The 25,670-nt window shown below is 37.4% G+C and overlaps 1 protein-coding gene across 1 annotated transcript in view; it reads right to left on the bottom strand.

The window, feature by feature from the left end:
• LOC107596035 (nuclear receptor coactivator 2) overlaps positions 1–25,670 on the bottom strand; it is a 105,971-nt gene continuing 80,301 nt past the window's right edge. Inside the window, exons 12-22 of the mRNA XM_016286634.1 lie at positions 17,393–17,588; positions 13,300–13,500; positions 11,722–11,961; positions 11,453–11,582; positions 11,100–11,262; positions 9,636–9,932; positions 8,455–8,532; positions 7,899–8,376; positions 4,089–4,266; positions 3,216–3,408; positions 1–711 (exon numbers count right to left, since the gene is read on the bottom strand). Of these exons, the coding sequence (XP_016142120.1) occupies positions 697–711; positions 3,216–3,408; positions 4,089–4,266; positions 7,899–8,376; positions 8,455–8,532; positions 9,636–9,932; positions 11,100–11,262; positions 11,453–11,582; positions 11,722–11,961; positions 13,300–13,500; positions 17,393–17,588 (2,169 nt within the window). The 3' untranslated portion in view covers positions 1–696. The remainder of the gene's footprint in view (positions 712–3,215; positions 3,409–4,088; positions 4,267–7,898; positions 8,377–8,454; positions 8,533–9,635; positions 9,933–11,099; positions 11,263–11,452; positions 11,583–11,721; positions 11,962–13,299; positions 13,501–17,392; positions 17,589–25,670) is intronic.

The following is a 25,670-nucleotide window of genomic DNA, read 5'->3' as shown; positions in this document are numbered from 1 at the left end:
TTTCAACATCATTCTATGTTTATTTGCACTGAAAAAAGAAAAAAAAGAAAACAAAAAGGCAAAATGGCTGAATTTTGAGCGTGGATTATAAATGCAGTCTTCTTGCCTGTTTTGGAACGTCAGATTGGAAAGAAGTCAGAGAGAAAGATGGTTGGGCAAAAGAACGTCTTCTTAAGAAGAGTCTGAAGTCCAGTGGACGAACCAGGAAGAAAGACAGGGAAAAAGAGAGTGAGGAATACATTCATGGGAGACAAGGATTCCGATGCCACTGTCACAGAGTCTTTTCAGGAGAGACCTAAGTCACACTACGGTGAATGCAACGGAGCAGACTGACGGAAAGGGCTTGCAGTGTAAGTACGAGACAGAAGGCCGTGCTCGACTGAAGGAGGGGCGGGGGATTCTAGGTCAAAGTGTCAGAAGATCAAAGTGTCAGTGTGTGTGTGTGTGTGTGTGAGCGAGAAAGAGAGTGAGGCAGAGTGTCCATCCCCTCTGAGCTCCAGTACCCCTGATGCATCCTCTAGAGATGTCCAGTAGGGGGCAGTAGACAGGCTCTCTAAAGACCCCTACAGCCCCGATAGCAGCTTAAACAGCACAGCATCACTCCAATCTCTCCTTGATCACGCTGCAGCTGAAAATCACTCATCAAACATCTTCAATAAACTTGGTTTACTGTATTGGGATGTCGTCTGCCCCGGGTCAACAATACTTCTGCTGTGGGAAAGAGAAAAAGAAACCTGGCCTTAGACTCAAAACCATAGAAGCATATTTTTCACAGAAATAATATTTAAGGTAGTTTTTTATGCCAGAGTGTTCACAAAGTATATTCATTAACAATAATTGAGTTATATGGTCAAAAAAGAAAAAAAAAATGTTTGCGCTTAACCGTGTTTACTAAGTGTCCTGTGCTCTATGCATGAGTTTTGATCACTGTTTACATGGAACTGAAAACCTAAAATAAGTGGTCCTATAAAGTGATCATCAAAAGACTTAACTGCTTGATTCATATGGAGTCACTTTATGATGCCTTTATAACCATTTTGAATCTTCTAGGTTTCGGTTACCTGGATTTTCAATGGAAGGACAGAAACCTTTTCAGGTTCCATTAAAAATTATCTTCATTTGTGTTTCGAAAATTTACCAAAACCTTATGGGTTTGGAATGACATGAGGGTGAGTAAATGACATTTTTCATTTTTAGATTAACAATCCCAGCATTAATCATGGCATGAATAAATCATATGAACTACTGTTTTAATGTTTTCTGGGTTATTAAGTGGTGTTGTTGTATTTGTCATGTGGTATTCACTGCATATATGCTTCTTAAATATGTGGCTTTTTTTGCCACTGTCCATTTTTCGCATTTTACACATCCATTTAAAAAAAATTCAAATATATATATATTTAAATATATACACACAAAACAGACATATATGAGAATATGCTTGTGGAATGTTATTTTGCATGCAACTAGAGGTTTCCTTCTTTCTTAGTTTCTTTACATTATTTGTATATTTCGGCAGCTCTGACTGGGTAGACCCTGAGCCAAAGAAATACTCTAATAAATCATGACAGGTAAAGTACTTTTTAAAAGCTCTTGTAACCCAGTTTCATGTACCCCTCACTAAAATGTGTTGTAATGCCAAACTTTGTGTTGCCATGAAGAGATAATTACAGCTAAGAAACAGAGAGTAATAATTCATTAAACCTCCACTAATGGCGAAATGCTAAATTATTAAAAGACTTGTGACTATACACACATCTTGGGAATAAATCAGCAGATTGAGAATTCAACGGCCTATGGACTTATAAAAACAAGAAGTGCACACGATCAAACTGATGCAACTTGGTTAAATATTCATACTATTTAATGAAACTTTACTATGTAACTGGTGAGAGAGTGCATCACTTAATATATATGCATATATTAAAGAACTATTTTAAAAGAAAAGATATTAAAGGATTAAAAAGTTTGGGGTCAGTAAGATTTGTTTTATGTTTTAGGAAGAAGTTTCTTATGCTCACCAAGCCTGCATTTATTTTATCAAAAATATAGTAAAAACAGTAATATTGTGAAATATTATTACAATTTAAAATAACTTGTCTATTTTAATATATTTTGAATGTTAAAGCTGTGTCAGCATTTCAGTATTACTCCAGTCTTCAGTGTCACATGATCCTTTAGAAATCATTCTAATATGCTGATTTGGTGCTTTATTAACATTATTATCAATGTTAAAATAAGTTAATTCATATTTTTGTGGAAATCATTTTTTTTCTCAGAATGTTTTGCTGAATAGAAAGTTCAAAAGATTAGCATTTATTGAAACAGGAATATTTTGGAACATTATAAATCTCTTTACTGTCACTTTTTAACAATTTAATGCACCCTTACTGAATAAAATATTAATTTCTTTTAAAATCAAATCAAAATCAAAATAAAACCCCAAACATATACATATATTTATAACTTACACACACACACACACACACACACACACACAGTAAAAAGCAACAAAAAATGCACTTAAAACTATTATTTATATGATTAAACCACAATATCGGATATTAATGTTTAGTTAGATGGGAGTTCAGGGAGTGCAGGAATGTGTGTGCGGGCATGCTTGGTCAAACCCTAGCTGACTTATAGACGTCACGTCTGATATTTAGCACTCAAAGTCTGTCATGTCTGCATACATGATCTCTTTATCCACCTCAAACGGGCACTAATTGCCAGCAACTAATCACATCACTGTCCTATTATGCCTAGTTCTGCATCATCCCTCTCATCTGCAAAATTACCCAGGATAATTAGAGTAAATTATTAACGAGCTAGTTGCAGAGTCAACTACGCTATTTGGTGACCTCAGACACTTAAAGTCTGACCATTAGACATTCTATCTCTAATGGTTTGAGTAAATAAATGCATCCAATAAATCTACGGCGCATCGCTTTCTACTAAACTCCTGGGTGGAACATTGAGGAGTTTAAATGTGCTTCATTAGCGATCAAAAGTTTTAGAGTTTGACCAGCGCTGCAAAGAAGTTTCACTCTCAAGATGGGTTTTTAAAGTAGCATGAGCTTTTAAACCATCTAGTTTAGTTGACTGTTGGGAACAGTGGAGCTCACATGGGCTCCCAAAAGGCAATAAACGTTCACACTTTTTTTAATAGACAAAGGTGTCACATGACTCAGAAACTGACTGCGTATTTGTCTAACCTGTTCAGGGCCCATGTTGGCCATGCTGCCCCCAGGTCCAGAGTTCATAGTGCTCATGCTCATCTGGTTGCCCATTTGGCCCATGTTACTTGAGTTGGTGGCCATGGACACGTTGAGGTTCATGCCGTTACCATTGTACATGTTGTTACCGGCCTGCTGGGCAAACTGAGGTGGCGACTGCTGAGTGAACATACTGTGGATGGAAGCAGATAAATGTATAAGACCGTTCAGGTTTCGTTTAGCTTCCTGAATTGAAAACTTTAAAGATATTTCATGTCTGATAAAATTTCACACACACACTACTGTTCAAAAGTTTGGGGTTGGTGAGATTTTTAATTAAGTCTCTGATGTTCACCAAGGCTGCATTTATTTAATTAAAAATGAAAAGTAATATTGTGAATTTTTTTTAAAAATTGCCATTACTCGAGTCTTCAGTGTCACATGATCCTTCAGAGATCATTCTAATATGCTGATTTAATGCTCAAGAAACATTTATTATTATTATAATACAGAAAAATATTACAGAATAATATTATATATATTATTACCTTATTAATATGTTGAAAATAGTTGTGTTCCTTAATATTTTTGTGGAAATCATGATACATTTGTTGGGGATTCTTTGATGAATACAAAGTTCAAGTACAGCATTTATTCAAAACTAATCTTTTGTAACAGTATAAATATAATCAGTCACTTTCGATCAATTTAACATCCTTGCTGAATTAAAGTATTAATTTCTTAAAAAAAAAAAAAAGTTTTGCTGACCCCAAACTTTTGAACGGCTGTGTGTGTGTGTGAGAGTATATATACACACACACACACACACACACACACACACACACACACACTATACGAGGCGTAAAGCTGTACCTGTTGGCATTTATGCTGCCCTGTGTCCAGCCGTTCATGTCAGGGGAGGACTGAAAAGAGGTGTTGCCCTGCGCCTGTTGCATCATGGGACTCTGGGCGTGGCTCATCCTGGGAGACATGAGGGGGCTCTGAGGGGTGGTGGCACCACCGAACCCGCCGTCCGACTGCTGACTCATACCTGACACACATACACACGCAGACATGAAGAGACAAACTCTGGTTCACAATAAACATACATCAAAGAACTATTTATCACAAATTAGGTAATTATTACTGTACAGCACTTTGCACATCATATTCACTCTCACGCTGTCAGACAACATCCACATTTAGCACCTAGAAATTAATTATAACTGCAACTACGAAAAGAACAATTACTGAAAATTAGAAAATCAAAATCTAAACACATTTGTTGTTTAGATTAGCTGATCATCATTTTTAGAAATGTCAAAGCAGAAATCATATTGAGAATATTTCAGCCCATCTTCATAATCAAAAGTGAGGAATCAAGAGTATACTAGAGGGGTTTAGAGGTGTTATAAGCAGGCAGTAAGGCAGAGTTACACATGCAGGTTAGTGTTAGTGGCTGAGACAGCCAGAGAAAAGAGGGGTGTGTGGATGGATGTGTAATGGGTGGGATTGAGGGGTGGGGTCTGGGTCACCGCATAATTGGTTTAAAAATCAACTGCTCCGCCTCCACTGATCACCATCAGCCAATTAGTCTAGGCAGGACAGACACTGACACATTTGACACAGCACAGGCATAGACACAGGCACAATTATCAACAGTTTAACACAACTTAAGCTTTGCTTAAATGATAAACTGATCATCTGATTGCATCAGTAGCTCATGTGTTATATATAGATTTACTGTGGCAAAGTACAAAGATGGATGTTCTGGATTATGTCAATTCTGAATCTGAAAATTCAATCTTAATGTCTCTGATCTGTTGAATTTAGCTGATTACCACAGAATGATTTCAACTCGTTCTTGAGTTTGTAAAATAGAACGCAAAATGCAATTAGTATTTCATTTCAATGGAAGCCTAATAGGGTCACTGACTGGGTGGCAAAGTCTAAACTATGCAAATGATCACACTATTTGATTTTAGAAACTGAGCTGTGAATCATAATAATTTTCTGTGGTAATGGACAGCATGCTGCTTATAGACATTAAGTTGGAAATAACCTGAAATATTCCTGTAATATATTCTTATTACATGTGGAAAAATACATTAAAGTGACTCTTCTGCCCTCTAGTGCCACATTCTACCATAACATTATGATCTTTCAAGGGCTCTACATAAGGACAATTATTTAATACTGATTAACTAGCATAAAGTGCTAAATAACCCAACCTAGCTCACAGTACTTGACTAGACAACTATAAACAGATATTTAAAAACCCAAATACTCATTCAAACAGTTTTTAAAGTTGAGATTATGAAACATTAATAGATACTAATTAATTTTGGTCTTTAGTTTTATGGCAGCATCTAATCTCAAAATACAGTACATGGTAATATAATCCAGAAAATATAAATCTCATTATGAACTCTCGTCATGTGTTATTGTATACTGTTATAATATTTATTAAGATTTTAAAATTAGATTTTATTTTCATATTTTCAGTTTTCATTTTATTTAGTAATTTTGTCACAAGCTTTTATTTTTTATTAGTTTTTAAAATGTTCAGAAATGTTATTTGCCAAGGCAATATTTCGAAATTTCATTTAAAGGGATAGTTCACCCAAAAAACTAAATATTGTCATTAATTACTCACCCTCATGTCGTTTCAAACATGTAAGACCTTGGTTCATCTTTGGAACACAAATTAAGATATTTTTGATGAAATCCGAGAGCTTTCTGACACGGCATAGACAGCAACACAACTGAAACGTTTTAGTTCATGTGACATCAGTGGTTCAACCGTAATATTTTGAACCTACGAGAATACTTTTTGTGTGCAAAGAAAACAAAAATGACGACTTTATAACAATTTCTTCTCTTCCGTGTTGCATTTACGAGAGTACCACGACGCATGCGTGCGCATTCCTCTGCTTGCAAACAAGGTGCAGCGAATCCTGGTTTTGCGTCAGAACGCCGGTGTCTTGACATTTTATCCTACCCGTCAGATTGTCCTACCAGGGTTTACTGCGCATGCGAATCCGAGAGCTTTCTGACACGGCATAGACAGCAACACAACTGAAACGTTTTAGTTCATGTGACATCAGTGGTTCAACCGTAATATTTTGAACCTACGAGAATACTTTTTGTGTGCAAAGAAAACAAAAATGACGACTTTATAACAATTTCTTCTCTTCCGTGTTGCATTTACGAGAGTACCACGACGCATGCGTGCGCATTCCTCTGCTTGCAAACAAGGTGCAGCGAATCCTGGTTTTGCGTCAAAACGCCGGTGTCTTGACATTTTATCCTACCCGTCAGATTGTCCTACCAGGGTTTACTGCGCATGCGCACATCAATATTGCGTCCTTTTTCTCATGCTGAACAACAATATTTAATGTAGCTGCATTACTGTAAGAGTGGGTTTAGGGTTGGGGTAGGTGTAGACTTTAATAAAACACAATCTAATAGGTAGAAAAAATTATTTATTGTTGGTTTCCTGTAGCTGTATCCCTTCTAGCGAACATAACACATAATTACTGTATTTGCATTACTGTAAGGGTAGGTTTAGGGTTGGGGTAGGTGTAGACATTAATAAGCCATAATTTTACAGGTAGCATTTTTCGTTGTCGATTTGTACTACACACTGTTTTAATGGGAGGTAGCAAAATCTTGACAGGGTAGCACAAACTGACAGAACACTGGTTCCTGCATCAGCAGCACCATCACATGCATTCGTCGTGGTACTCTTGTGAACGCACGTTGACTGACAGGAAAGAGAAGAAATTGAAAGTTGAATAAAGTCGTTATTTTTCTTTTCTTTGCGCACAAAGTATTCTTGTAGCTTCATAACATTATGGTTGAACCACTGATGTCACACGGACTATTTTAACGATGTCCTTACTACCTTACTGGGCCATAAAATATTTCAGTTGCGTTGCTGTCTATGCAGGGTCAGAAAGCCCTCAGATTTCATCAAAAATATCTTAATTTGTGTTCCGAAGATGAACGAAGGTCTTACGGGTTTGGAACGACTTCAGGGTGAGTAATTAATGATTCATTTTTGGGTGAACTATCCCTTTAAGTTTTTTAGGTTCAAGGTTTTCCATCTAATATTTATATTTTATTTCAGCTTTATTTTAAAAAATGATTTAAAAAAAAAAATAGTTTTAGTTAACAATAACAACACCGTCTTTCCTCCTTCCATGGAACAGGTGGAAAGGTGAATTTTTAAGAATACCCTGGCTATTTTTATTTTTAGAACACATTTATGGTGCTTTTTTGTCATTCTGGAATCCAGTCTTCATTAATTATTATTATGTTTTACAAAAAGCTGGCTTGAAAATTAAAAAAAAAAATCCACAAAAGACAAAAATTTACAAGATTTGGAACAACATATACTTTTTGGATAAACAATCATTTGATTCTTTTAGAATATAATTTTTTAAAATTGGATTTGACTATAGTTGCTGGATTAGTACTTTTACACAGCTGACCTGTGCCTGTCTGGACTACTGCATTTCTAAATAAACCTTGTTGATTAGCCTTGGAAGAAGTGATTTTTCACCACACATTCAGATCACACACATGTTCAAGCCTGTAGTGTTGCTGGTCACAGGTGTTTGAGTGTGTGTGTGTGTGGAAGCACATGACACACAGACAGAGAGAAAGGGCAGGCAGTACCTGAGCTGGGGAACTGAAAGGCACTGTGCTGCATTTGAGGGCTCATAACAGCCCCAAACTGTCCGCTCAGACTGCCCAGCATCCCCTGGTTAGCTAGACTCATCTGAGAGCCATGCATGGCGTTGTGGGAGAGGAGCTGGGGGGCGGGGAGGTTGGGAGAACCGGGGGAGAAAGGGCTGTTGGAGGGGGGTGGCGAGGCCAGTCCTGTACCGTAGTTGGGCGGATAGGGGAACTGCTGGGGGTTGGCCTGGGGGATCCGTGGATTGCTCATGGCTCCGGGCATGCCTGCTGTGGCTGCCGCCATATTTGGCGGCAGGTTGAGGCCCTGGGCTCGCATGACCATGCTGCGCTGCTGCTGCTGCTGCTGTTGTTGTTGCTGCTGCTGCTGCTGCCGCTGTTGGTCCAGCTGACGTTGGCGCAAGTGATTACTCAGCAACTCTCTCTGCCGCTGGGCCAGCATCTGAGCGTTGATTGTCCCCTGGGAGGACAGAGAAAGTTAGGCGTGTTATTTCGGCATCGGAGCACTAGGGAGAATGCAAGAAGTGATTCAGCGTACCTGATTTGGAACGTTGGGTCTTAGAGGTAGGTTCATATTTGGCACTCCAGCCATCTGATTCATCATAGGTTGACGATTCTGGAACAGACACAAACAGAAGCAGCACATTGTAGAATTATTTCAAAAAAATAATCACTCATTTGAATTTTCAATGCTTCGTAATACATTTCAACAACTGTTCTGTTCAATATAATGGCACTCTTGTTTGTAAGATATTGACTTTACACAAAAGACTGAAAAACAAGAAATTAATATAGACTAAAAGGCATTTCAAACACAAAATGACCATAAAATTAAAATTCTATGTAGCAAACAAGCATAAGTGGAGTTATACAAACAGCAAAATGCTCTAGTGCTGTAACACAAAATATCATCAGTCTTTGAAAGGCACTGAAACTAGCCATTGTGCAATAAAGTATATTACAAATACACAATTACTATATAATAAAAAAAATATATAAATACATAAAATTTATATTTTTCTTGCTTTAAGTATTTAAAATACTGTATATTAAGTATGTACTTGTAATATATATATATATATATATATATATAAAATCACTGATTGTAGCTTTAAATTGCCAGAAACTAAACCGTTAAGAGACATGACCCCTAAATAAACCCAAAATGAGGTCAAGGATCAATTCCTGAAATGTCCAGCAGGGGGCAGCTAACCACAGACGGTACTACTTCACCAGTCTGATTTAGATTCAATTTCCTTAAAGCCTTTCGCTTTAAAATGGGTGTATATGGACAGAACAAATAAGATTATGCATTTAAGTCTTTGGATTAACAAAGCTACATGCCACCAATTAAGTGTCATAGGGAACACTTCCCATTGTATTGTCTATATACATTTTTAAAGGTTTTGTTAAGTTTTTTTTTTTCAATACAACAGTTAAAGTTAATAGTCACCAAAACTGTTTGGTTACCAACATTCTTCCAAATATCTTCTTTTGTGTTCAAAGGAATGAGTGACATGATATGTGACATAACATGAGGGTGAGTAAATGATGAATACATTTTTATTTTTTGGTGAGAACTATCCTTTTAACTAAATGATCACTGTGCTTAATATTGATGGCATAATCAGACAATATTAAGAATAAAAATATAACCACTTTTATTCTACTTTAATCAAGACTGTTCTTTCTTCTCATGTATGAGAGTGTAAACCGTACCTGCTGTGCTTGTAGCCTGTGTTGAAGCTGCAGTCTGAGTGCATTGGGTTGGTTGGGGACGGCCCCGGTGGGCCTGAGTCCTGGTCTAGCCTGCATGCGGAGCATGGGGTAGCCCGGCCTCTGCCCCATCTGTCCTGCCATGCCATGGAAGCTGGGGTCCTGCATGGACGTGTACCCACCCTGCTGCATGTGGGCCTGGGAGGCGGCGTACTGCTGCTGACTGTACATGGGCGGCTTCTGATCCATCATCATACTGGGGTCCTGACCGGGGAACTGATCCTGCTCCACCGGCTGAGCCTGAACACAAGGGTGAGTATACACCATTCAATTTAATCTTAGTAATGCCATATGTTTACATGTGTGTGATGCACATAATAAATCAGATAGTTCTGGACCTGGATTTTGTATTAATGCACTGAAATTTCAAATAACCACTCAATCATTGTTTCAACCACAGAAATATGGCAATAAAACATCTTGCAAATAAAGTTACATCTACCTCAGGAAACCCATTCAATGTCTATAGTTTGTTAGTTTGTATAACTCTAGAGAGGAGCATTTTGTGCAAATAGTGCTAATATGCACTATATTACATATTCATTATATTTTTACTTCACTTTTTTCACCATTATTCCCCATTATTTGTCCAGTATTTAAGTTTACACAAAATCTGCCATGAAAGCAAGTAGAAACATAAGTATATTAAAAAGTTCATATAAAAACTCCCTTATATGCAATGAAAATGTAAATTTTATTAAATGTAAATTTGATTAATTAACAGATTAATAAAAGAAACCCTTCCATTTTCGTTTTCAGCTAAATTAATTTCATGTTTCATTAACCATTAAAGTACTTGTCCAAGATCGATGCAACATCAATCATCACAATAAAAGGACTGTGTGCAACCTAAAAATACCCAAGCAAAATATAAAAATAAAAATTGTCATTAGGAAAAAGAAGAAAAAAACAAACAAACAAACATAGTACAAAGGAAGAAATAAAAACTTTACTTGATCCATCAGTGATAAAAATACAAACTGAAAACAAACAGGAAAATTCTGTTTCGGCGCAAAAAAAAAAAAAATCAGTTTGTTGCATCACTAGTATTTTGATACTATTAAAAAAATTATGTTTTTCATTATTTAAGTTTAAACAAAGTTTCATGAAAACAAGTTTTTATTACAGTCACCGTTTAAATGTTTATATTTTTAACAACAAATTGGAGTTGAAACAATTATATCACTAAATATTTGATATAAAAACTGCCTTTGGTGCAAGTAAAATGTTTGATTTGAGTGCTGATTGAGTAAGTTTGATTAATTAGCTGATTAATTAAAACAAATTTTGGTATTAAGTAAGATTTTTAAATAAAGTTATTTCGGTTGTGGTGTTTGGTAAAAAAAAAATTATAATTTGGTGCATCACAAGAGAGACTGGGTTGTAGAACAAAAGTATTCAACCCACCTGTCCCACCAAAGCCGGGATGCCTAGAGCACGGTCAATCTCCTCTAGGCCGTCAAAATCTTTGAGAACCGTGTAGAGCTGGCTGAGCAGAGCGCCCTCATCGGCCGGACCCTCAGAGGCAGGAGGGCACAAAACATCCTCCTGAGAACTGCTATACATAGAGCTTACAGAGACGAGAGACTCTCATTAAAGAGCTGAGACATGAATGACGGGATATCCCATAACAGATTACATCGGAGTGTATTTGTCCAGTTATTTTCTAACAGAAGGACAAAAATCAACATGTGCACACAGCACACACCTCCAATAAAGTGTGGGGCCTAACAACAGTAACAGTAATAAATACCGTTTACCTATTCTGGTTCCCAAATGGGACCGGCTCTATAGGCATCACACTGTCTGGCCATGGAGCCGTCTGATTAGGCGGTGCCTGTTGCTGGGGAAACTGGTGGCCAGCCATGCCCATGTCCATGTTTGACTGGGCTAAGGAAGAAACAGCAGATGATAAAAGATGATTAAAACATCATTTTTATTTGTAAATAAGTCTGAATAAGTTATCCACAAGTCTTTGCTTTTCTACATCTTCTGTAAAGCTCTATATATCTGCTCTGTGTCCATTTACCGTTGGGCATCATCTGGGACTGAAGCATCTGTCTTGGTCCAGGTTGGCTGCTGGGCCTCATGGGCATGCCTGCGCCAGAGTTGGGCACCATGCGAGAGTGGAGCGCCCCCTGTGTGAGAGAGTGCTGGCCGGCGGGAGCAGTTGTGACGGGTGAGGCCGCATTACCGACGGGACCAGGACCCTGTGCACCCCAACTGTCCTGTTGCATACCTACACGGGGACCATTATTACCCATGACTCCTTTAAGAAAGAGAAAGAAGAGGGCTTTTAATTTGAAGGTAACTTTTATTAAATACAAACTAAATGGTATTAACAACATGTGTAACGTGACGTTTTTGATTGAAACAGTGAGAATTTACACTACTGTTCAAGAGATTTTTTTTTTGAAAGGAGTAAACACTTTTATTCAACTAGAATGCATTAACTTGATCAAAAGTGACAGTAAAGGCATTTATAATGTTAAAAATGATTATTCAAAGATATATTAACATAGAAAAATTATTTTAAATTGTAATCATATTTCAGAATAATACAATTTTTATTTAACTGGGTTGTTAAATTTGGGCTATGATTATATTCTTCAGTATTTTTTTCTGTAAGTGGAGAAAAAGGTTATTTTTTTTTATGAAAGGTAATGAAAGCACTTTTCTTTTATAAAAACATGCACTGACAAATTGTGCATAACACCACTGATCATTTTTATGAAAGGATTTTTATGTCTTTTAAATTATAACTCAGTGCTATAATGCACAAGCAGGTGCACTACTGCACTTACTGACCAATTCCTTAGAAACAGTTGCCATCCACAATTTTCTCAAGACTTTGATCTTTTTCTATGTGTTTTGGATAGTTTTAAACACAATTTAATATAAATGATCGAAAAACAAGGTACAAAGTTGTTGCCAGGTCTCTTATAATAGAGACAAAAAATATAGAGGACACAAGACATTTCAATAAATCTTCACAAGTTTCCAAACAAACATGATTGCATGTCTTGTAAAGCTTATCCGACTTCCCAACAGTAAAGTAAAAACCTAAGCTAAGGGTCAACTGACAAAATAAATTAAAAATAAATGATAAAACTATGGTGTCATTTCATCCTCAGAAATGTGATATTTAAAAATCCAACCACCTGGAAAACATGCAGACACGATCACACCAGAAACCCTGCAATTCTTTCCTAAGGTTATGAGTCATTTATATCTAGCCGCTCACAGTCTCACCTTATGTGCACATTCACTTGCAAGCGAGTGTAACCCACCACACACAAACACACAAAGAAAAGGTGCACAGAGGGGCTTGCTTTTGATCTGACTCAACACTTTTGTGCCGTTTTACACATTTGTCTTCCTCTCGGCCAACAGCGTCATGCTTGACTGTGCATTACTGATCACACTGAAACTATGGTTTGTACATGGTCGGTGCAGCATTGGAACTTTCCTCTCATAGTAGGTGTTAAGTGTGGGGGAAGCCCTGTGTTCCACCGCATACGTACAGACAAACTTTACTTCTATTGTATTTTATGTTATTGCATCAGTGACTAAGAAGCATTGCATTTCAGACCCCAGCTCAACTCACCTGCATTGACCATGTTGGGCTGATTAGGCATGATACTGTGGTTTCCCATCATGCCTTGCTGCTGCATGAGCGAGTAGGGGCTGTTGTTCCTCATCAGAGGGTACTGACCCTGAGCGCCTTTAGCAGGCATGTTCATATCCAAAGACACACTTCTGACTGGAGGAGCTCTGCCGGGCTGACCTGGTCGTGGAGCACCAAAATCTATCAACACACATAACAAATAAATGACAAAACTGAAAAAGTATGGTATTCACAGTTTATAGAAAAATAACACTAACTTGAAAAAGCTTGGTGTTGAAGACTTTTAGTCTCGTATGCTCACCAAAGCAGCATTTATATGATCAAAATATAGTAAAAAACTGTGATATTGTGAAATAATTTTCTATTGTAATATATTTTCAAATGTAATTTATTCCTGTAATGGCAAAGCTGAATTTCCAGCAGCCATTACTCTTCGGTCCTTAGTATCACATGATCATTCACAAATCAGTCTAATATGCTGATTTGCTGTTCAAGATAGATTTTTTTATTATTGTCAATGTTGTGTTGATTAATATTCTTGTGTAAACTGATAAAAAAAAATTTCAGGATTCTTTGATAAAGTTCAAAAGAACAGCATTTATTTGAAACAAAAATGTTCTGTAACATTATAAATGCATTTACTGTCACTTTTAATCAAATATGCCCTTGCTGAAAAAAGTATCGATTTCTTAAAAAAAAAAAAATCTTACTGACACTAAGCTTTTGAACAGCGGTGTATAAAAATTACTGTTGAAAAATGAGTGAAGTTTATTATAAGTATCATAACATGGTTTGTGTGTAGGGTCACTTATTGTACTAAAAGTAGTCGACTAGTCAGTGTTTAGCCCATGTAAATGGCTCAACACACAAACTGTACAGCATTAGTGGCCTCTGATGACAGTGCGTGAGAGAGAATATCCACTCAGCTGAAATGATGCAGGTGAAAAAATCCAATGTTCCACCTGCTCACAGTTTCGGTCAGCCTCTGGGCACACTTGAATAGTTTCAGGGTGTTTCGCAAAAACTATGACATGTAAACATAAAGCACTCTGGGTTCACTTCATTTTCACTCTTGTGTAATTCTAAATATTTTTGCAAATACATTGGGACGCTGTGTGGACACAGGAATTTTCCTCCTGCTGTCACCTTGTAAACAAATGCAAATAAAATCCAAGACTACTCAGCGAAACTCCTTGTAAAAACACAAACACACATTCATTACTATTGGGTGCAATCTGGATAGTTGTCCTAAAGGAAGTCGATTACACAATATAAGGCAAAGCTCAAACCATGTGTTACATTGGTCTAATCTTACATGAGCGTTCAAGAGGGGGTGCGTGCATAAATATGAGCGATAAGGCAATTATATGACTATTTGTACACAAGCAAGCATGCTTGGGAAGAACCTGCAATATTTATGCATTTGCTCACTTGTTGTCTTTTAAAGGTGCAGTTACATTAGCAAAATGTAATGTGAAAAAAGGTCCACTATCTATTATGAATAGTGTTGAGATGAAACACAGCTCACATAGAAGTCACTTTCAAACTAAGCAGCTTTCTGATGGTCAGCACCACAAATTTGTATAACTTAAACATGAGTGACTTTATTGCTCTCACACAGAACTCCCAATCCCGATTTACAGTCTGGACAAATCGACACAAGTTGTCCAGAGTTGTTCTGCAGATTTGAGTTGACCGATTTCACAGAAAATTGAGCGGTGTACGATGGATTTTTTAGCATCAGACTCTGATTCCATTCAGCTGGAGGATATCAAACATGTTTGATATTTTGAGGCAATTTTAGAACACACATTGTTGTGGTTTGCCATATTTACCTTATATTTGCCTTATTCTGTGTAAGAAGCCACATCATCTCACAGAAGGATTTATTTCAAACATTCGACTGACATTATGAAGTGAATTTGGAGTAAAAATGTTATTAAATGTGGTATTTTCACATGCTTTCAGATGGAGCAGCATTTACTTCACAGAGCCGTAGTTCACTGAGAAGCTATGCAAACAGCTGTGCGTAACTTGTCAGTGAACTACGGCTCTGTGTAGTAAATTCTGCTCCATCTGAAAGCACGTGATGATGATTTCCTGCTGATTACAGAACCGGCTTTACTAACAAAATGCACATGACAATCGCATTCGATTAATCGTGCAGCCCTACTTTTGAATACAGGTTTTAAAGTGCAAGTTTTGAAAAACGATACCGTTGAAAATGAAAACATTATCGTCTCTGTGTAAACTACAAAAATGAGAATGTGTGAAAACAGCGAAGTCATGCACATGCGTATTACGTGTTCAGTCTAATGTGCGTAGTGTTGCTTTACAAAGTGACATCGCTAACTACTGGCCTGGCATGCATAATACAGCATTTTTAGTCATTTTCACGGATCCATGTAAACTGGAATCATGTTGTCTGTACACAAAACTTAAAAAAAAAATGCAAAAATCAGTTTTTAGTACATCACTGAAGTGTGAACATTCCCTCAGTCATTTAGTTTTTCTTTGCAACTGTTTACCAATTTGGCAAGTTTATAATGCCAAATGTTTTAAAATCTTTTCAGATTTCAGAAGTCTTACATTATTCCAGCCATTGGATGAAAACTGTAGGAGAATGTGAGTGTGTTACTCACTCTGTTGGCCCACAGCCTGTAGTGCTCTCTGTTGCTGGGGACCCATGCTGGCTCCACCCTCTCCAGTCATCTGCAGGATGTCATTGATGATTGACTGCTTGTCCACGGCAGCAGGCAAAGACACAGGCCGGGAATCCGCAAACAGGCCTGGCTGACTGTTCTGTAGATCATCCAGAATATCATCCAGCTCGCTCGACTGCAAACACACAAGGGAATTCCTTTAGCTTAGTATTTTCATTAGTCTCATCAGTTTGTTGCCTAATATCAAAAATGGGTTTGTCAAGGTCAAATCTCTGGTGGGTTTGGATGCACAAGAAAATATCCTCTTGTACATAACATACCAATGCATCTTATCATGTATAACATCATGTATATTGTTTTGTAGAGTCACAAGGTTTGGTATCTCAGTCTTTTGGATTTAGACCTCGGCAGGGAAACGCTGGAGAGTCTGAAGTCTGCCTGCTGAAACACACCCCTCTCCCTCTCACATGTACACACACACAGCGCTGGAATCTAGGACAACCTTCACATTGAGTTAAAGGAGGCTAGCTGAACACTACTCCATTTGCCATGGTTTGCTTACCATCTTTAAACCCTAGATTGCTTCTCCATCAGAGCAAGATCTTCTAAATGCACGCAAACAAACACACACACATACTCTGCATGACTCGGAATGCAGTTTGACTTTAAATACATCATCGATCTGACTTCAAATCCTTTCATCTCCTTCATAAGCTTTTAAAAATATTTATTACTTTAGAAATCTAAATGCACACTTGGCTGTAGTGCACTACAGTTCTGATGTATCTATGTTGTATTTGAAACATCTGCCCTAATGCATTGCAACTTTTTTATTCTGCCTTGAGTTTGACAAAGTTTCTTTACCTGTTGAGATAAAGAAACCTTCTTACAGCAGTGCATTTCAGATAAAAAATGTTGACTCGAAGATTCAGAACTGTACTTTTGTTTATCCAGAGCGGTCGTCGTCTATCAGAAAAGACTAAAAATGCATACAACTTCTATTAAATGACACTAAATAAATGCTAAATCAAATGTCCCGTACACAAGCACTCTACAGTTGGAGATATAAACATTTACGCTGGTTAATATATAGATCTTAGGAGAACGCCAGTTCTGGAACTTTTAATAAACATGCATTAAAGTCCTTAAGCCACCACAAGGAGGCAGCACACGTGACATCTATATTACAATCAGGACAGCAAACATATCTATCTATCTATCTATCTGCTTAGATCTATAATACATATATTATTTATATAAATTACATTATATACATGTGTGAGATATATATATATATATATAAATCTGTTCAGAAGTCGTGTACTTTATTCCAGACACTGGCTGAAAACTGTAGGAGAACGTGTGTGTGTGTGTGTGTGTGTGTGTGTGTGTGTGTGTGTGTTACTCACTCTGTTGGCCCACAGCCTGTAGTGCTCTCTGTTGCTGGGGACCCATGCTGGCTCCACCCTCTCCAGTCATCTGCAGGATGTCATTGATGATTGACTGCTTGTCCACGGCAGCAGGCAAAGACACAGGCCGGGAATCCGCAAACAGGCCTGGCTGACTGTTCTGTAGATCATCCAGAATATCATCCAGCTCGCTCGACTGCAAACACAAAAGGGAATTCCTTTAGCTTAGTATTTTCATTAGTCTAATCAGTTTGTAGTCTAATAAGATATCAAAAATGTGTTTGTCAAGGTCAAATTTCTGGTGGGTTTTGTATGCACATGAAAATATCCTCTTGTGCATAACATTCCAATGCATCTTATCATAAATAACAACATAGTTACAAGGTTTGGTATCTCAGTCTTGTGGATTTAGACCTCAGCAGGGAAACACTGGAGAGTTCGAAGTCTGCCTGCTGAAACACACCCCTCTCCCTCTCACATGTACACACACACAGCGCTGGAATCTAGGACAACCTTCACATTGAGTTAAAGGAGGCTAGCTGAACACTACTCCATTTGCCATGGTTTGCTTACCATCTTTAAACCCTAGATTGCTTCTCCATCAGAGCAAGATCTTCTAAATGCACGCAAACAAACACACACACATACTCTGCATGACTCGGAATGCAGTTTGACTTTAAATACATCATCGATCTGACTTCAAATCCTTTCATCTCCTTCATAAGCTTTTAAAAATATTTATTACTTTAGAAATCTAAATGCACACTTGGCTGTAGTGCACTACAGTTCTGATGTATCTATGTTGTATTTGAAACATCTGCCCTAATGCATTGCAACTTTTTTATTCTGCCTTGAGTTTGACAAAGTTTCTTTACCTGTTGAGATAAAGAAACCTTCTTACAGCAGTGCATTTCAGATAAAAAATGTTGACTCGAAGATTCAGAACTGTACTTTTGTTTATCCAGAGCGGTCGTCGTCTATCAGAAAAGACTAAAAATGCATACAACTTCTATTAAATGACACTAAATAAATGCTAAATCAAATGTCCCGTACACAAGCACTCTACAGTTGGAGATATAAACATTTACGCTGGTTAATATATAGATCTTAGGAGAACGCCAGTTCTGGAACTTTTAATAAACATGCATTAAAGTCCTTAAGCCACCACAAGGAGGCAGCACACGTGACATCTATATTACAATCAGGACAGCAAACATATCTATCTATCTATCTATCTGCTTAGATCTATAATACATATATTATTTATATAAATTACATTATATACATGTGTGAGATATATATATATATATATATATATATATATATATATATACACACACACACACACACATTTTTTAATTAGATTATACAGATTAAGTGTATATATATGATTGCGTTAGTATGTATATATATATATATATATATATATGAATAATGTATAAATTAATTTATTTTCATGCTTATCTTTTTACAGTCTATATTATAAGTATACAATTTATATAAATACACACACATATACACACTATAATAGGACAAATATTTGCAAAAATTTCTCTCTCACACACATTAATATCCTTAAGATGTCTAGTAAATAGCCTAGAAAACGTTAATTTCAGGACAGTGGATGAGAGTTCATGCGAGTGTGTGTGTTTAGGGGTTGTTGTGGAGGGTAGTTAAGGTTAAAGGTCAAAGATCGCATGCTGTATATTATTCTCTGGGTTGAAAGTTTGCCTTCATGCTGCATGTCTGCAGCCTAATGAAGCCGTCAACCTCTCCTGCCGTTGATTTGCGACTCAGTGTGCAGTGTGGAGGAAAAGCGCTGCACAAACAGGATGTGAGTGGAGAGGAGGAACTGCTTAATGGGGTCACTCTCCTTGTGTAGCGCTCGGAAGCTCTTTTCCCTATCTCCCTCTCTCTCTTCTCATCTCATCTCATACAGTGCCTTGCTAAAGTATTCATACCCCTTCATTTTTTTCATGTTTTGTTATGTTGCTGCCATATGTTAAACTGCTTTAAATTACTTTTTTCAACATCAATCTACACTCCATACACCATAATGGTAAAGCAAAAAACAGGGTTTTAACATCTTTGCAAATTTATTAAAAATAAAACACTTAAATGATTCCATTGCATTATCTGGGACAGATGAAATTTAGCTCAGGAGCATTCATATTGCTTATAGATGTTACTACACTTCGAGTGAAGTTAACCTGTGGCAAATTCAATTGAATGGGTAGGATTTGGAAAGGCACACATGTCTTAATAAACGTCTAACAGCTAATAATGTATATCAGAGCAAAAACCAAGCCCTGAGGTAAAAAAAAACTGCCTGTAGAGCTCAGAAACAGGTTTGCGTCAAGCCACACATCTGGAGAAGAGTTCAGAAAAGCATTCTGCTTCATTGAAGGTTCACAGAAGCATGTAGTCTTAATGGAAGAAGTTTGAAACAACCAGGACTCTTCATAGAGCTGGCCTCCAGGCCAAACTGAGCAATTGATGGAGAAGGGCTTTGGTTTGAGTGGTGACCAAGAACCTGATGGTCACTCTAGTTGAGCTCCATGATTAAATGTGGAAATTGGAGAAATCTACAGAAGGAAAACATCACTGCGACACTCCACCGATCTGGGCTTTATGGCGGTGTGGCAAAACTCAATCCTCTCTTCAGTGAAGACACATGAAAACACACTTAGAATTTGCAAAAAAGCACCTAAAGGACCCCCAGATTGTGAGAAACAATATTCTCTGGTCTGATGAACCTCAATTCTAAGCATCATGTTTGAAGGAAACCAGGCACTGCTCATCACCTGCAGAGTACCATCCCAAAGGTAAAGTGTGCTGGTAGCAGCCTCATGCTGTGGGGCTGTTTTTCAGCGGCAGGGACTGAGGGACTCATCAGAGTAGAAGAAACGCTCAATGCACCAAAATATTGAGATAGCCTTAATGAAAACCTAGTCTAGAGCATTCAGAATGTTCACCTTCCAGCAGGACAATGACCCTAAGCACAGAGCAAGAGTGGCTTATAGACAACTCTGTGAATGTCCTTGAGTGGCCCAGCCAGAGCCTGGGATTTAACCCAGTAAAATATTTCTGGAGAAACCTGAAAATGTGTGTCCACCCCCTTCCAAACTGACAGAGCTTGAGAGGTGAAGAGATAAGGAGAAGGATGGCAGATAATTGCCAAATGCAGATGAGCAAAGCCTGTCGCATCAAACAAAAAAGACTTGAGGCTGTAAAGGTGCTTCAGCAAAATATTTATCCGAATACTTATGCAATGTACTTATTTTTTTTAATAAATTTACGAAGTTGTGACAATTCTGTTTTTGGTTTGTCAATATGGAGTATGGAGTGTAGATTGATGTGGGAAAAAAAGTAATTTAAAGCAGTTTAACAAAAGGCAGCAACATAAAACGTGAAAAAAATGAATGTATATACACACACTTGTGTGAGCACCACCTGTCCCTGGCTGCCCTCTTGAATCAAACCTGCTGCTGATTATTCACTGTCCATGCATCTCACAGGCTGCTTGTTTCAGCCTTTCTCTCCTCCTCTTTCCAATTATCACTCACTGGTCTCTCTCCTGTGTATTATCTGTGTGCACTCGCTCAGTCCAGACAGGAAGGTGCCTGTGCATTAGCATGGATTCTTTACATCACACTGAGCTGCACCTTCATGGATCACTTTCTCGCCAGTGGGAGCGCTGACGTCAGCGTGATGTTGAGCCAATGGTGGAAAAGCTCCCTGTGTGGAGATCTATGAGAGCTGTGTTTCTCATCAGCTACCAGAGCACTTAACAGTAAAACTATCCGACATATTCCACTATAATTTACACTTTTGGATGTGGGTATTTAATAAATGACATGTCCATGAACTTTTACTGTTAACATCATTTGAAGTTGAATTGCATATGAATGCATAAGGAAAAGTGGGAAAACTCTATTAAAAGTGGGAGTCCAATGAAACTCTATTATTTATTAGTATCTTAACATTGTTTTAACCTTTACAAGTAGAGAAACGCAATATCCATTTAAATGTAACAAAAGCAAACTTCTATTGCATCTTGTCATGTTGATTTTTGATTAAAGGGGTCATATGATGTTGCTAAAAAGAACATTATTTTGTGTATTTGGTGTAATGAAATGTGTTTATGCGGTTTAAGGTTAAAAAAACACATTATTTTCCACATACTTTACATTATTGTTTCTCCTTTATGCCCCGCCTTTCTGAAACGCGTTGATTTTTACAAAGCTCATCGGTCGAAAAGCGAGGTGTGCTCTGATTGGCCAGCTATCCAGTGCGTTGTGATTGGCCGAATACCTCAAGCGTGTGACGGAAATGTTACACCTCTTATCATACTGTGATGCCCTGTCCTGAGCGATGAGACAAAAAGATTAAAACCCATTATAAACGAGGCATTTGTTGCATCCAGTGGGGACATAATTACGGATTATAATGACTTATACTGTCTTTTTACGGGTTGCATTGCATCATGCCGTGTAAACATAAAACCATGTCTGCATCTGTGAACGGAGAAATGACAAACAACAAGTGCTACTCTACACTGCTCAAAATTTGCGTTTGAATCGTCAGTGGCAAATTCTTTAAATATAAAAACATAAAATGCACTGGACACATCTGAATATTTGGGTTGAACTGTTCTGGAACAGTGTTGTAAATACAACTTAACCACTGATTTCTAGTCGTATCCTCTTTTGGAAAGCCAAACAAAGTAGTTTAGCTTTCACAACGAAAGAGGAGGCGGGCTAGAGTGAGCGGAGGGCGGTGGGCGGCCGGCTGAATCAACGAAGGAACATCCGGTGGGCTTGCGGCAACCACATGTGACGATCCCGGGTTGGACTCCGCTTCGTCCGACCCGGCGATCCTCAGCGCGAAGTTGATTTCCTCAGCGACCAGCACAGTTCAGCTCCAGGCATGACGAAGTGGATATCTTCCTATTTTGGAAGGCCAAACAAAGTAACACAGCTCCTTCACGACATGGCAGCGGCAACAACAATACTACAGCGAGAATAAAAGTTACACCTTCTTTCTTTGCGTGAACATTTGGGCGGTGTTATGCAAATTTTCCCACATCGTGACGTAGACATGTGGGGGCGTGTTAGAACGAGCCGTTTTAGGTAGGCGTGGTTGATTCTTAACTTTTATAAAGAATATCTCTTTGGATTTGAGAATTTAGTCTTTGCAACTTTACAGATATTCTTTATGCACGAAAGAGCCTGTAACACTTCAAAGAGAAAGGAAAAATTGAAATCGCAACATATGACTTTAATAATTAGTGTACTGCTTTGCTTAGCAAACTTAAAGTCATGTAACAGAATTTATGGCTGAATTGATTTATGTATTGTGACATATTTCAGAGTGAAACAGGTTTTAGAATGTGAAAAATTAAAGGGCGGGAGTTGACTTTATTCATCGTTAAAATAAATGTATAAATTCACTGAATGTATAAGGTGGGGGTAAAGGAGTAGGTATCTTGGTGAATTGGACCTTAAGAGCAGAAAATGCACCTTTTATCTCAATAAAAACAAGCTTTATATAATTTTCAGGATTTTTAATGAAATATGAATTTTGAATAATCAAAATTAGTTTGTCTGCTTAGTCTATTCATCAGTATTTGACCGTGTTGGGCAAGTTACTCTGAAAATTTAATCAAATTACTGATTACTGGTTACTCCTTTAAAAAGTAATCACGTTACTGTTCTGATTACTTTATTTCAAAAGTAATTAGTAATTAGTAATACACGCTCCTGATAAATATTTGTTATTAAAGCATCAACATTCACAGAACACTGTTACTTTTAACTAAAGCAAGCCGCTGCTGCGTGCATGGTTTGGCATGGCAGAATGCCAGCAAAGAGCGCTGCATTTATAAACTCTAAAAGACATCTCAGTTCATTGCAATCTCACAAATCTCTGTTATAACACAATAAATATATGCATAATGAATCTTTCATAATGTCTACAATTCGTGTGTTATAATGAGAGGATTCGTGAGCATGCAAATTTCAGCACTGCATTGCTCAACGCTGCAAACACGTGTTACAGCCTAAATAGAAACTCTGCATACGCTTGCACCTGTTAATCGTTTATATTTTATATTAGTTAATGTTGCTTTTGTGCAATAGATGAATAACAATTTATTCATTTTAGATATTTTATGTTTAGATATTTCTATTTTGCGGGAGTCAAGCGAATCATTTTATTCTCCCGCATCCCGTCTTTCATCCACTGGCACTTGACTCGACAGTGCGTGTGCTACATCTTTTTTACAATCTCTTGATTATAAAACACTGCCTTCTGTCAGCAATGTAATGCGGCAGTAACGTATAGAGACTTCGGCTTGTAACTATACTATATATAAACTTTATAACTATATATAAAACAAGTCAGAGTCCTTTAAAAAAAACTGTACTCGAGTCCGAGTCAGAGTACCCCAACTCTACTAACATTCAAAAGTTTGGGGGTCGGTAAGATTTAACATATTTTTAATAAGTCTCTTATGCTCACCAAGGCTGAGCTTATTTGATCGAAAATACAGTTAAAACAGTAATATTGTGAAACACTACCATTTTAAATAACTGTCTATTTTATCATTTACATTTTAGCATATTTTCAAATATAAATGACTCACGTGGAAGCTAAATTTTCAGCAGCCATTACTCCAGTCTTCAGTGTCACATGATTCTTCAGAAATCAGTCTAATATGCTGACTTTGTTCTCAAGAAACATTTATTATTATTCTCAATGTCGAAAAATGTTGTGCTACTCCATATTGTTGTGGAAACTGAGATGCATTTTTTTTTCAGGATTCTTTGAGGAATATAAAGTTCAAAAGAACAGCATTTATTTGAAACAGAAATCTTTTGTAACATTATAAATGTCTCCACTGTCACTTTTGATCAATTTAATGCATTCGTATTGAATAGAACTATTAATTAAAAAAAATAAAATAATAATAATCTCACAAGCCCCAAATTTATTAGTATGCCACACTGCTCGACATTTTATAACCATTACATTTGATAGAAATTCAATAAAACTGATTAATTTTATGTTACGCAAATTCCTGATAACTTACAAGAAAAAATTCAACCTTCAACATTTTTCAAGCCAAAGACCATCAGTGGATATAGAGACAAATTAGAGACCCCCATTACATATTGTATAACATTTAGTGTTGCATTATAAGTTTGGATTATAATAACGTGACTACTGCACTGTATTAATATATTTAAATACTTATTTCAATGGGTTCACAGGGTTGTAACATTGTATATTACATTGTAAATTTAATTAACACATTTGAATGCAAGATGGAGAATGAAACATTTAGGTCACTTGGTTAACTTTAGCTTTGGCTGAAGTTCATTTAAAATTGTTTCAATGCGATAATAAGAAAACACAATAACTGCTGCTATGCAGTACTGCAGAGGACCCCTATGGTTGCGGACCCCCTGATGAAGAGCCCTAAGGATATGCTATGAATGCCAAACCTCAACCGTTAGTCCAAGTATGAAATAAGATATAAGTGCTGGTTTGATGGGACGGAGGGCTGTTAGTTGTGTAGACAGGAGCAGGACAAAAGGGGTAAGAGGGGTTACAGGGTTAATTGGTACACAGAGGACCCACCAATGAAGCAACAGTGTCAGGGTTGGGACAGCGGTCTGCACCGTACGTGTGTGTGTGTGTGTGTGTGTGTGTGTGTGACCGAGGAATGGTGTCAGGGTGCCGATTAGAGCTCTGTGAGGGGTTGGGAAGGGCAGAGGAGTGACACCCTATCCTGAGTCACACTTCCTGCTGCAGAGACATACACATGCACCTCCACAAGCGCATCAGACTGTAAAACACATACAAAGCACATCTATAGAAACACACTCAGGGAAAGACAAACTATCGCCGCCACAAATAGAAACACTAAAATCTTTCTCTGTATGAGCATGCAGACACAAAGAAGCACAAAAAACCTAGCGACGTTCCTAGCGAGCTGCTTAGCTGTCTGCTTATTCATGCTGACGAAAAGGGAACCTAATAAATGTAATGATTTGGAACGCTCTATATACAGTAGGCAGCAACAAAATAGTGCTCACCAGTTACTTTAATATCACTGAGACACCATTACAGTTGTTTTTTTAATAATTTAATTGACTTATTTTTGTATATGTTCAGTTTTAATTGCAGTGAAAGCTTTAGTCATTTTGTTGTGTCCTTTCCCCCCCCCCCCAATGTCTATGTAGATTTTATTTTTATTTCAGTTTTATTATAT

Source organism: Sinocyclocheilus grahami, unplaced genomic scaffold, assembly GCF_001515645.1.
Source record: "Sinocyclocheilus grahami isolate Dianchi unplaced genomic scaffold, SAMN03320097.WGS_v1.1 scaffold213.1, whole genome shotgun sequence".
NCBI lineage: Eukaryota > Metazoa > Chordata > Actinopteri > Cypriniformes > Cyprinidae > Sinocyclocheilus > Sinocyclocheilus grahami.
The sequence above is the reverse complement of the archived record's forward strand: the minus strand, read 5'-3'. Positions and strand labels throughout refer to the sequence as shown.